Raw genomic sequence first — 14,393 nt, 5'->3', positions numbered from 1 at the left:
TAAGCAGCGGTCGTGCAGTGATAAAAACTTCTGAAGACAATTTTCAGGGTTGTTACATAATGAAAATCTTTGGGATGCATGAAACTCCTGGAGCCCTTATCCCCAGGGGTCTCCCGAATATCATGTCCCTCACAGAGCCCCTTTCTCTTGGCACAGTGACTCTTCTGGCTTGGGTTTCTCCATCTGTTCCTTGGACATCCTGAGATCAAGCAGTGAAAAAACAGTTCTTAAATCCACATCTATTTGCTCCTTTTATTTGTTGTGTGGTTGATATACTTTTTGTGTTTTTCCCTGTAGAAACTGGAGCTTGGATCAACACAAGCTTGAAGTGCTCCTTCCTTAAACAATGGAGGGTTCTGTGTGCTTTGCAGCTACACAGAGGCACAGTTTAAGCTAAATTTGCTCACTGGTCACAGGAGTGTGAAATTTGAGCCCCAGTTATTCTTTTACTTAAAGGATTCTATTAAGAAAACACAGAGCCAAACCTGGCTTTCTAGCCAATATTTAGGAAGAAAGGAAAAGAGAGCTGTCTTTATTTTCCTTACAATGAGGATACATTTCATTCCTATCCAAGCAAGAACTCCTTGTCATTTACAGTGAAAATGTATCTTTCTTAAAAATCAGTAAGATTGAGAAGGTTTAAATATTGAAATATTTTTAATAAAGGAACTCTCTCATATCTATTAATTGCTGATGTCTAATTACAGATTAATTCTTTAATTAGTCCCTATAACTGATGTTTATTATAAATGTGTCATTTTATCACCAGGTCAGACAGTATCTTTCAAATGTCTTGGCAAAATTTAACCACATGCTATTGTTCTGTAATAACTTCATTTAGGAAAGTTATATGCGAATATTCTCTAATTAAGTCATAAATCAAAGCCAACAAAATATCTTCTTCTCTCCTACCTTTCTTTATTCTCCTTTAGTCTTGGTGGCACAGAATCAGAGAAATAGGGGCACCTGGGTGGCTCAGTGGGTTAAAGCCTCTGACTTTGGCTCTGGTTATGATCCCAGGGTCCTGGGATCGAGCCCCATATCGGGCTCTCTACTCAGCAGGGAGCCTGCTTCCTCCTGTCTCTCTGCCTACTTGTGATCTCTGTCTGTCAAATGAATAAATAAAATATAAAAAAAAAAGAATCAGAAATACTAAGTTCTCAGTTATGAATTTAATTATTTACTTGACATAAATACACTGGATAGTTACACATACATTCATACATAGATACATATACACATTCACACCTACACACACACACCCCCACAGGCATGTACATGTATGTGTTTCTAACTCTTCACTTTTCTTCTGAGACGCCCTTCCTGGTTTCTTCCCTTCTCTCCAGGTGCTTTTTTCACCTTCTCTTTGGGTGATTTTTTTTCTAGTCCTATGACTTAAAACAACATTTAAATTTATCGATGATACCCATATTTATATCTCCAGCCCCAACTTCTCCCTGAAAGTCTAATACTTTCTGCCTAGAAGACGACTCCATGGGATTCCGGACACATCTCACAACGAACATTTCCACACAGATTCTTCGAGTCCACGTGCCTTCCTGTGTTCTTCCCTGCAACCCCCACTCTCCCAGGGCTTCTTCTCATCTCTCTCCCTCTCTCTCTCTCTTTCTTTTTTAAAGACTTTAATTATTTATTTGACAGAGAGAGACAGAGAGAGAGGGAACATAAGCAGGGGGAGTGGGAGAGGGAGTGGGAGAGGGAGAGAAGCAGGCTTCCCACAGAGCAGGGAGCCGGATGGATGTGGGGCTCTATCCCAGGACGCCTGGGATCATGACCTGAGCCGAAGGCGGACGCCCAACGAGGGAGCCACCCAGAAGCCCCGTCCCATCTCATCCCTTATATGGCACCACCAGATACTCAACAACACAATCCTCTCACTCCTCTCTTGAAACCATGTTAACGTGTTAGCAAGTGCTACAGACTCTGCTCTTAAAATATGGCTCCCAACTGGTGTCCTGGCTCTGGTCTTGCCCCCACAGTCTTCCCCATACAGCGGCCAGAGTGAGTCTTTGAAAAACTCGCTCAAAGGGCTTCATCGCCTTGAGCTCCACGCTTCAGTGACTTCCTCTCGCTCTGGATAACAGCCAAAGCCTGACATGGCTCAGAGGGCTGTGATCTGTGCCGGCTGCCTTTGTCCCCCGCTCTCCTCCGGTGTCCCACCCCTTGCACTCCTGGGCAGACGCTCGCTATTTTGCCAACGGGCCTTTTCAAGCCTTCACATTTGAGATTCTCTTCACCTGGAATGGCCTTCCCTGATCTCTTACAGATCATTTCCTTAATCATTCCGGTGTCACCTCCTCAAAGAGGCTTTCCCTGACCCTACTCTCTGAATTAGCCCTCTGTTACTCTCTTTCTCCTTACCTTGCTTGGCTGTTTTGTCACTGCACTGAACCTAACATAATGGTATTTATTTCTAATGTCATCCGTCCGCTGCTCTTACTAGAATGTGACCTTCCTAAGAACAGGGTTTTCATTTTGTTAGCCAGTGTTTCCAGCATCTAAATAGTGATGCTAGACATGCTAGACATCTATAATGCTAGACATCTATAAACATGTATTTATAATTAATATGGCACATGCTAGACATCTATAAATATTTATTCAGTGAAAAAATGAATATATTTTCATGCATATTTGAAACAACACAGTTTGAAAAGTTAAATTTTTTTTTTAATTTAAAAATAAAATAGTATAGCTCATCAAAGTTTACTTCTGGAAGATAAATATGTTCTGGAGATCAAATTCACAGTCTAGTGATGAAAAGACAACAGGGCTGTATTTTACAACTTAAAGCTGCTTAAAGCTTAGACCTTAAATGTTCTCACCGCAAAAAAAGTAATGATAATTATGTAATGTGAGAGTGGTATTAGCGTATCTAAGGTGGGAATCATACTGCAATATATAAATGTATTAAGTCAACACATTGTACATTTCAAAACTTATACAATGTTACATCAGTTATATCTCAATAAGAAAAATAAATAAAATAACAGAGATTCACAATATAAAATTTGGTTTTCTGGATTAGTTTCGTGCTTCTGTAGAAAGCCAGGTGTAAAATTACAGGTCAGTTTTGTTACTCTATACAGTGTATGTTCTTTCTTAGAGATTTTTTAAAAAGGATTTTATTTAGTTATTTGAGAGAGAGAGAGCTCTGGAGAAAGCTTGAGCTGGGGGAAGGGCAGAGGGAGAAGGACAAGTGGATTCCCCACTGAGCGGGGAGCCCAAATCCCAGACGCTGAGGTCATGACCTGAGCTAAAGACAGCTGTTTAACTCCCTAACCGACTGAGCCACCCAGGCACCCCAGAAAACTTTAAAAAATATATTGCAGTCTTCAAGATGTGAGATGATGCAGCAACATACATATTCACAGACTATTTTCAGTAGTGCTTTAGTAATGCAAAAGGCTTCTAAAAGTTTTCATGCAGTGTTCAAAGGTATACATTTCCTGTCAAGTAGTTGATTCACTCAAAGACTCTCACTAAGTTTAATAGATGCCATATTTCCAAACTCAGGTGGGCGCTTTGCCCCGGACTCCGTATCTTCCAGAGCACTGCCTGAGTGAGACACGAAGAGAAAGGAAGCATAGGAGAGGATGGTGAGAAGGGAAACGATGTTCTTGCAGTAAATGGTGTTTGAAAGGGAGAATACACAGAAGAAGAATGAGAGCATTTTTACAGGTATTAAAGAAAATCTAAACTAAAAAATTTATGTGAGGATAATCTCTGTAGTGGGTGAAATAGGAAGTTGGACAGCCATGAGTTGTTCCTCCTGTTAACCACCAGGTGGTGCTGCTGGAAAAGAAAAGCCGATTTACCTTCCAGGGAGTGGACTGGCCAGGGCCAGATCTGGCACCACCGGTCTTTGAAACGCATAATCATTGCTTTACTCTCCTCTGCTAGTGCCGGATTCCAGTACTTTCCAAAGACTCCCACTCCTCCTTTACTTCTATGTATTTCCAGGGAGTGTCTCATTGGTGCTTATGAATAGGACAGGTCGACTCATGCTGTCCTTTCTTCTATTCTTACACTTATCTCTCCTCCCCCAGGTGCATCTTCTGGCCACCATTCCCTCCGGGGGCATCTCTACCACCTGCTCTGGATGTTGCTTAATCCTCTGGGCACCATACAGATTCCACCAGGTCCTGTATGTGCCACTGCCAGGGGAGAGAAGGCTGAGGAAGTATTCACTAATAGTGAACGTTTTTGTATGCGCTCTCTGTTGTATACCTCTATTTAGCACAAAACCAGGGAAAGTGGCCGCAGGTGGAAGCAAATTTGGATGTAAATATCCTGGAGTCAAGTTTGCTTTAATCCTGGGTCACCCTTCACTTCTATAAATATGTCATCCTTTCCTATGCTTTCTTTTTTTAAGATTTTATTTATTTATTTGACAGACAGAGATCACAAGTAGGCAGAGAGGCAGGCAAGAGAGAGAAGGTGGGGGCTGAGCAGAGAGTCTGATGCGGGACTCGATCCCATGACCCTGAGATCACGATCCAAGCCAAAGACAGAGGCTTTAACCCACTGAGCCACCCAGGTGCCCCTTTCCTATATTTTCAAATGGGGTAGAGTCTCATCTGTGAATGTTGTTCTTCTTTGCAAAGGAAATGGACTAGATTGAGGTCTTAAGCAATGCTTACGCTCTGTCAGTAGATGTGGAGGCCTTATTTATTAAAAGCTTTCTTATCAGAAACTTTCTTACAAAGGTCTCTTTGTCATTTTTACCACACCCTCCTTCTCTTTCGCTTGCCTCATTCTTAATGAGATTCACAGTGGCCTTTGGAAACAAGCTTGTATTCTTTCTTCAATCCTCATTAAAGCCTAGGTTTTCTATTGGGTCAAGACTACACTGCTGCCTTCAAGGGTGGGAGATTTCATTAAAGACAGTCTACTGCCTTGCGCAGTTTGGCTTTCTTCCCTTAGATCACCTGTATAACCCTCCATCACCCACATGCCTCCATTCCTCAGAGGCTATTACCACAATAAGGGGAATCCAAAAACACATTTTATTAAAAAAAAAAAAAAGTCATGGGAGCATGAGCAGGATTTTTCTAGCTTTAGGATTCTAGAGAAATCAGGTTACTGCTTTCTTGTATAAGAACAAAGTAGGGGCACCTGGATGGCTGAGTGGGTTAAGCGTCTGCCTTAGGCTCAGGTCGTGATCCCAGGGTTCGGGGATTGAGTCCCACAGTGCTGGGATGGAGCCCCATATTGGACTCCTTGCTCAGCGGGGCACCTGCTTCTCCCTCTGCTGCTCCCCCTGCTTGTGTTCTTTCTCTCTCTGTGTCAAATAAATAAATAAAATCTAAAAAAAATTTTAAAAAGTAATTTTTTTCTTTGTCTTCCCTCAAAGATAAATATTTTTTTTCTTTTTGAGAAGCCTTGGGGTTTCTGGTCCTACCTTCTTGCAACTGAATCACCAAGGTCAAATCTGAGCAACTTTTTTCCTGCATGTTTTTAGATTGGTGGTGAAGGGTAGTGACCATGAAGGAAGGAAGGAGGGTGACGTGCCATGGCTTGTGAGCATGGGCAATTGTCTTCACTTCTCCAGGCCTTACTTTTCTAATCCATGCACACGTGCACACGTGCACATGCAGAGATAGCATCAAAATAAACATTTTTGTGCATCTTAGATGAGATTAGGAACTTAGAGGAATTATGAGAGGTCCTGGCATACCTAATAAGTCTTATTGTTTGCATGAGCATAATCTGTCAATGTTATGAGATACAAGTATGAACCATCGAGCAATGCCAAATTCAGACACTAGATGTCGCTGCTAATGTACGGTACTTTTCATATGAAAGTTTTAAAAAAAGTTCTAAAGAAAAAAGGGGCAGGGTTGGGAGGGGGATCCAGAGATTGCTTTCTTGAAAACATAAGCCTGGAAGCATTTTAAAATACCATATCAAAAGTGAGTAGCTTTACAAAAATTGTTAGGCTTTAATCAACATATTTAGACACCAAGTAACACAGTAGGGTCTGCTGATTAACTGATTGAAATTAATACAAAAATAAATGCTACTTCTGTATTTAAGAAGCTGCTACACTGATTGAAGGCTGAAACACCAGAATCAGCCTTAGAAATTAGAGGTTTGGATGAGGAGGGTAGAGAGGGGACGTTAGCCAACAGCATCCTACTGACCTTATTTTTATATGGCAGAAGACATTTATGTAGATGCAGATCTTTCCTGTCCACTAAAGATCTGGTCAATGTACTTAAATATTGGAATCTTTTAAAAGTAGCTTCTCTGAACTGTGCGTGGACAGAGCATCAGAGTACATGAAAATATACAGCCTGAAGTAGATTCAGTATATATGCAAGAAGAATGGCACTTGAGGTGTGCTGATTTTGTGAATCACATTATAGATTCCAGAAGGAAAGTGCTATTTTTATCAAGTATGTAAGAAGTGCAGGCATGGGGACCTACACACAGTCCTCGCCACTGTTTTCTGGGATTTTTCCACAGTTGTGGAGAGCCTTAGCTCAGGGGCAGCCGTCTAGAGCCAGTGTGGGTGGGCGTTTACTGTGCTGTGCTGAAAATCAAGCCGATAGACTAAATCTGAATTTTTCTCTTTTTCCCTCAAAAATGTTTACAGCTGGGTTGCTAGAAGGACAGTATTACCACGGACAGCTAAAATTTGTTATAAAACTTTTTCTGAGCACTGTATATAACTCATCTGAGGCTCGCAGTCACCCCACAACACAAATATTGTAACGATTCCCATCTCACAGATGGGAATGCTGAGGAAGGCCAAGCTAATTGCTTAAAGCATTAGTGCTAATCGTGACTTTGATAAATGCCTTTCCACTAAGGAGAAGTGTAAGTTCCTAAAACAACCTTCAACAGTAAGGCCTATTATATTCATCTATCCACCATCTTTCCAATCTTCCTAATTACCCACATTTATACAATTATATGTGTAGAGGTGTGGATAGTGTGGGTGTTTTGCACTCCTCCCGTTCAGTGTTACTTTATACACATTGTCTCAAACATTTTGTTTACGTGGCTACACACTTATTTGTAGTGATGACGGAAAGGATGCCACAGTGGTTTTCATGTTGCTTCCTGGTGCCCTGTGAAGTTTTCAGAGGTGGTTTGGGGGTAGGGGCACAAACAAGCAGGCCTCCGGCCTACTCCTATTTCCTGCCTCACCTCAACTTCCTAGAGTAATTGCTCTTTAAAATATTTTATTTTATTTTATTATTTTTAAAATAATTTTTATTTATTTATTAGACGGAGAGAGAGAGAGAGCACAAGCAGGAGGAGCAGCAGATAGAGAGAGAATAGTAGGTTCCCTGCTGACAAAGGAGCCAGATGTGGGGCTGTATCTCAGGACCTGGGATCATGACCTGAGCCAAAGACAGATGCTTAACCAACTGAGCCACCTTGGCGCCCCAGAAACTATTTTAAATCCATTGACATTTTTAGCTGATATCTATAAGCTAAAATATATACATATACATATATACTAGTTCAGGCCATATCCTAATTCACTCATGTTCTCACTTCCACATCAGTACCAACTCTGACCATTTCAACTTTTAGGGATTACAAAAAAGAATCTTTATTTAGTATATCTTCATCTTACAAAGACCAAGGAAATGTTTCAGTGAAGACGGGGTCTCACTGTCTTGTCTAAGTAAAGTTTAAGTATCACAGATTATACCAGGATTTATAAATCCACTATTGTTGAACACTTAGGCTAGTTCCATTGCTTCTTAGTGTTGTACCGATATGAACATCTTTGTACATACCCTACTAATCCCCTTTTTTGTTTCCTTACTTTAAATTTCCTGGAGTTGATTTAGGCCCAAAGGGCACGGACGTTATAATCATTTCACCCAGCATTGCCAAGTGACCCTGCAGGAGCCAATAATTTCCAGTGCCAAGGGTAATGTGAGCATACTTGCCCTTTGTCCTCAAACCACAAGTGACTGTTTGGGAAAAAAATAAAACAACAACAACAAATACCAAACAAAACCCAAAACAAACTGCGAGTTAAATGTGGCTGAGCTGGATTGGCAGCACTGAATTTCTTCTCACTGAGAAAACGGTGTTACTCTGAATTCCTATCCTGTTGAAGCAGAATTTACTTCATCCACAAAAGATTATGCAAGGACTGTGGAAAAGGTGAGAGGCCAGGGTTCTCCTGGAATTTGAGGGGCCCTGGCTTGGAGAACTGGACCTCTCCAGAAGAGATCTTACCTCTGAAAGTCAGATTGGGAATTTAATTGGGGCTGCTCATTCATAAAGTTCAATTAAGAAAATGTAATATATTCAACACATACACAGAGTGGCTTTAGAAAGCCACTTATTAAAGACAAGAAAAATAAAGACAAGAAAAAAAAAACCACTCATGTTCTCACTTCCACACCAATAACTCTGACCACTTTGTCTTTTAGGGATTGCAAAAATAAATCTTCAGTTTATCTTCATCTTATGAAGTTTTGATAATTTGTTTTACTTTTTATCCATTGAATAATGTGGCAGAAAATGGAGGGAATCAGATAAGCTGGGGGGGGTGTCACTCGATGCTTGTAAATCACAGAGTTGCAAAAAAAAAAAAATCACAGAGTAGCAGTAATTTACAATGTACTTTATAATATAAAGGGTAGCGTTTGTTTTCCATCCAGAAGCAAGCATTTATTTTCCTTGTTCGAACATATAAACCCTCCAAATGGCATTTCTGCCTGCAAGCTCAGCAAAGAGGTCTAGGAGCAAGTGTGCCATGGCCTCAGCTCCAAATAACATCAGGCATTTCAAAGTGGTGGCAAATGGTTAAAGAATGTCACACTCTGCCCAATGCTGCTAAAATCTCTTCTCATAAAGCAGAGATAATTTAGTTTATGGTGTCACACAGATGCCAACATTAAGGTTGGAGCAAACAAGGACAAAATCCTTATTAAGTGTGTGTTTAAAGAGATGCCAGGATCTCTAAACTCTCAAAAGTCATTTGTTCACCTTTTTGCACAGAAAAGTTCATTTTAAGGTTGGCTTTATGAGCTGTGGTAGGGACTGGATGGATGAGACATAGAACACCTGAGCTCCCCCATTCAGACACAGATCCATGAATCTGGAAATGGTGTGTGTGCTGTGAGAGTCTCTGGAGGCAGGAACCCTTCCTTGTATCCATTGTCTTAGTTCAGGCCATAACCCTCCCCCCCACCCCCGCCAGCTTTCTTGCTTTCAGTCCAGCTGCCTCCTTGCTGTACTAATCATCTGTCCAAGATACAGTGGTGTTCTTTTCTGGCCATACACCTTGTTGGGGATTATGTGGCCAACAGAGTAGAGCCCAATCATCCAAGAGCTCCTGCATTCAAGACCTTGTGCTCTTGGCCTTGACCCCCTTTCCAGTGCCATTTCCTGCTGCTCACTGGCTGGCCCCACCCTGTTCTGGTCTCTCCACACATCCTTGCCATTCTCCAAGCAAGCTCTGTTCTTATCCATCTTTGGTCTTGCTCACACTTTCTTCATTTCCATTAAACTCCTTGCTCTATCTCTTTGCTCTTTAATGGCCTGCACAAATGTAACCTCTTCTCTGAAGACTTCTTTGACCATCTCTCTCTTTGCTGGGCATGACGAAGGGCTTTTCAACTCTGCTCTGATGTATTTTGTTCACAGCACTGCCCACCTTATAATACAGTTCTTTGTTTTTGCCTCTTTCACACCTGGCAGACTGCTGCTGTATTTCATGTATTTTTAATTTTAAAGAAATTTCATTAAAATGTATTTGACATATAATACTATGTAAATTTACGATGTAAAACTTGTTAGTCTGATACATTTAAGTGTTGTGACATGATTGCTGATGTAGTGAAAATTTGTACATCTATCATTTCACATAATTGTTATTTCTTTTTTATGGTGGGGATAATTAAGATGTAACCTTTTTGTAGGTTGTATAATTATGAAACAATATTATTTGCTATATTCACTCTACTATGCATTAGATCTCTAGGACTTATTTTCTTTTCCCTTTTTTTTTTTTAAAGATTTTATTTATTTATTTGACAGAGAGAGAGAGAGATCACAAGTAGGGAGGGAGGCAGGCAGAGAGAGAGGGGGAAGCAGACTCCCTGCTGAGCTGAGGGCCCTATATGGGGCTCGATCCCACGACCCTGAGATCATCACCCAAGTTGAAGGCAGAGGCTTAACCCACTGAGCCACCCAAATGCCCTCTCCCCTCTCCCTTTTTAAAATTGTATTTATTTATTTGTGTCAGAGAGAGAGCGAGCGAGCACACAAGCTGGGGGAGTGGCAGGCAGAGGGAGAGGGAGAAGCAGGCTCCCCACTGAGCAAAGATTCTGATGAAGGACTCAATCCCAGGACCCTGGGATCATGATCTGAACTGAAGGTAGATGCTTAACTGACTGAGCCACCCAGGTGCCCCTCCACAGCTTATTTTCTTTTAATGTATCCATTTCATGTCTTTATGCCCAGAGCTAACACAGTTTCAGAAACACAACAGGTGCTTGTTAAATATCTTTGAACAAATTCATCTATTTGTAAATAGGCTTAGTCACTGGTAAATTAATAAAAAAGTAAGTGATGGTTGTTTACCAATATGTATTATTTATTTATTCAGCCATCTTCTACCAGGTCCCTCCTATGTGCCAGACCTTGTGGTGGGCACTAGTACCCACTGAATAAGACATTGTTCCTGATCCAAAGGGGACCACAGTCTTGTGAGGGAGATAAATATATAAGGTAATTTATGTTCATTTATTTAATTGGTAAAATAGAAAAATGTTCTTACATTTCGGTGTGTTTTCCATTATGACATTAGAGTGGATACTGGCATTTTAAGAGTGTAAGTAGCAAAAAAAAAAAAAAAAAGTGTAAGTAACAAGACTACATAAATTATATCTAATTTCTGGTCTGTTCTCAGAAAAGGTATGTTTAAGAATGATTCCTTACGGGGCGCCTGGGTGGCTCCGTGGGTTAAAGCCTCTGCCTTCAGCTCAGGTCATGATCCCAGAGTCCTGGGATCGAGCCCCGCATCAGGCTCTCCACTTCTCGGGGAGCCTGCTTCCTCCTCTCTCTCTGCCTGCCTCTCTCTCTGCCTACTTGTGATCTCTGTCTATCAAATAAATAAATAAAATCTTAAAAAAAAAAAAAAGAATGATTCCTTTCTTTGCCAGCAAAGGTGCAATCCTGGGTATTTCTGCTGGATGTAATGGGGGTTTTGATTCTCCCTTTGATTCCCATAGTGCACCATCCTGCCAGGGAGAAGAGCTATGGTGTTAGAAATACAGAGAAAGAGGCTACTTCCTGCACTTCCAGACCCTGCTGAGACTCTGCTGTCCTAGGAATCCATTGCACTAGCAACAAAGCAAAGGTGTCTACAGAAACCTCCTTAGCCTTCCTCTGTAAAGTGAGAAGACAAAGAGTTTAACAAGATAACCAGAAGAGAGTCTTGCATCCCTCTTTAAATTTCAATATACGCCTGCCTCATAGGCTTGGAGTGAGGATGTACTGTGGCTTTCCTCTAGTCTGGCCAAGTGAGACATTAATGAACTATGACATGGAAAGGGGACCACCTGAGATAGTCAACTAGCATTTTACAAAGGTCAACTTTTTTAGATTCCATCTACAAGTGAGATCATATAGTACTGTCTTTCTGTCTGGACTCTTTTACTTAATATAATATCTCCCAGGTTCATCTGCATTGTCACAAAGACAGGATTCCCTTCCTTTTTATAGGTAAATAATATTCCATTGTATAAATTATGGACCACATTTTCTTTATGTATTCATCATCCAAACATCGATGAATGTTTAGGGTGTTTCCACCATCCTGACTCTTATGATTAATGTTGCAATGAACGTGGAAGTGCAGGTATCTCTTTGAGATACTTATTCATTTCCTTTGGATAGATATACCCAAGAGTGGGATTGCTGGATCATATGGTGGTTCTATTTTTAGTTTTGGGGGAAAGTTCTATACTGTTTTCCATAGTAGCTTCACCACTTTACCTTCTCACCAGTAATGCACAATTTACATTCCCCGTAATAGTGTTCCAAACCCTCACCAACACTTGTGAACCTCTTGTCTTCTCAACAATAGTCATCCTAACAGGTGCAATGTGATATCTCATTGTACTTTTGACTTGCATTTCCCTGAAGATTAACATCTTTTCAGATGTCTGTTGGCCATTTGTATGTCTGTGAGCTGAAAAGATGGAGGAAAGGGGCCATGAGCCAAGGAATGGCTCTAGAAGCTGGAAAAGTTAAAGAGACAGATTTACTCTTAGAGCTACCAAAAAGGGAACTTATCCTGCTAATAATTTGATTTTAGCTCTATGAGAACCATGTAGAATTTCTGACCCAGAGAACTGTAAGACAATAAATTTGCTTTATGTTAAGCCACTAAATTTGTGGTAGTTTGTTATGGAAGCAATAGAAAACTAATACAGGAATGTATTGTGACAATAAATATGACTACCTGACAAGAAGAGTTGAGTCTGACTCACAGAAGAAGGATGTAATGAGCAGCCATTGCTGTTCTTTATGGCGGCCATCTTTTGGCATGCGGCTTCCATTCAGTAGTGTGGCTCAGTTGGAGGGAATTAAGGGCTTTGTTGGAATAAAGAGAAAATAAAATCTTAGCTCCTGTCTAGAGAATCTGGAAAATATCATACAAATTCTCATGAGTTGAATTTCTTTATTCCTATTTCACCTAAGAAAAACTGCAGGTAGGAAGTTAAGAGAAACTAGAGGTCATATGTTAAATGATCTATTCAATAAATGGAGGAAGAAGGATCATGAAGCTTCTCACTCATCCTCAAAACAGAGGTGTTTTACCATAAAGACTGAGTCATTCTTTTCTGGGTCTTATTCCATATTCTTGAGTATTGAAGCACAAAAAAGATTTCCTCCAAAAGTTGGGTTTTCTTTCCACATGTAGAGCAAAACTGGCTATGTATTATTTCCCTCAAGTGTTTCTGAATATATTTTTGTTTTATTTTTTAATTAACATATAATGTATTATTTGTTTCAGGGCTACAGATGTGTAATTCATCAGTCTTACACAATTTACAGCACTCACCATAGTACACACCCACCCCCTAATGTCCATCACCCAGCCACCCTATCCCTCCCAGCCTCTGCCCCTCCAGCAACCCTCGGTTTGTTTCCTGAGATTAAGAGTCTCTCTCTGGTTTCATCTTGTTTCATTTTCCCCTCCTTTCCCTTAAGATCCTCTGTCTTGTTTCTCAAATTCCTCAAATCAGAAAATATATGAAGCAAATGCCAGAAGGTTTTCTCGGAAAACTGTCTTGCAGCTAAGCTGGAGAATTCTGGATATTCTGAAATATATTCACGAGCACGAGTATGTACCTGGAGATATCAAGGCCTCAAATCTTCTTTTGAGCTACAAGAATCCTGACCAGGTGTACTTGGTAGATTATGGCCTTGCTTACCGGTATTGCCCAGAAGGAATTAATAAAGAATACAAAGAAGACCCCAAAAGATGTCACGATGGCACTATTGAATTCACCAGCATCGATGCACACAAGGGTGTAGCCCCGTCAAGACGTGGTGATTTGGAAATCCTTGGTTATTGCATGATCCAGTGGCTTAGTGGCCATCTTCCTTGGGAGGATAATTTGAAAGATCCTAACTATGTTAGAGATTCCAAAATTAGATACAGAGAAAACATTGCAGATTTGATGGACAGATGTTTTCCCGAGAGAAACAAGCCAGATGAGATTGCTAAATACATGGAAACAGTGAAATTACTGGACTATGCCGAGAAACCTCTTTATCAGAACTTGCGAGACACTCTCCTGCAAGGACTGAGAGCTATAGGAAGCAAGGATGATGGCAAGCTGGACCTCAGCCTTGTGGAGAATGGAGGCTTGAGAACAAAGTCAATAACGAAGCGCAAGAAAGGAATTGAGGAGAGCACCAAATCCAGTGTCGAAGATATGGAATGCTCCGATACACAGACAGAAGAGGCCACAAAAACCCGTTCAAAAGCCAGAAAGAGAGTCCAGAAGTAAATCAAATGCTGTAAATCGACTTTTCTTCCTGTCATTTGACTTACTCCTCTTTTTCTATTTTAAATGTTATATTTTCATGTGAGTCTTTGAGGATGGGGCTGACCATGAAATAACTATGTCTTTGAAAAATATAAACTTTTTTTTTATTAAGTAAATACTGTGTACAATTTATTAAAGGCTAATTTATAAAATTGAAAAAAAATATGATAATTGTCTTTCTCTGGTTGACTTACTTGCCTCAGCATAATACCCTCTAGTTCCATCCATGTCGTTGCAAATGGCAAGATTTCATTTCTTTTGATGGCTGCATAGTATTCCATTGTATATACACACCACATCTTCTTTATCCATGCATCTGTTGAT

General features: G+C 40.5%; 1 protein-coding gene across 1 annotated transcript; it reads left to right on the top strand.

Moving 5' to 3' along the window:
• The first annotated feature begins 11,848 nt into the window (after positions 1-11,848).
• Positions 11,849-14,185, top strand: LOC122905322 (serine/threonine-protein kinase VRK1-like). Its single transcript, XM_044246972.1, has 2 exons — positions 11,849-11,866; positions 13,260-14,185. Exons 1-2 carry the CDS (start codon positions 11,849-11,851, stop codon positions 14,028-14,030), a joined length of 789 nt encoding a protein of 262 aa, XP_044102907.1. The 3' UTR covers positions 14,031-14,185.
• Positions 14,186-14,393: the final 208 nt, after the last annotated feature.

The sequence above is a fragment of the Neovison vison genome, chromosome 4, assembly GCF_020171115.1.
Source record: "Neovison vison isolate M4711 chromosome 4, ASM_NN_V1, whole genome shotgun sequence".
Lineage (NCBI taxonomy): Eukaryota > Metazoa > Chordata > Mammalia > Carnivora > Mustelidae > Neogale > Neogale vison.
This window is presented reverse-complemented; position numbering and strand designations above follow the sequence as displayed.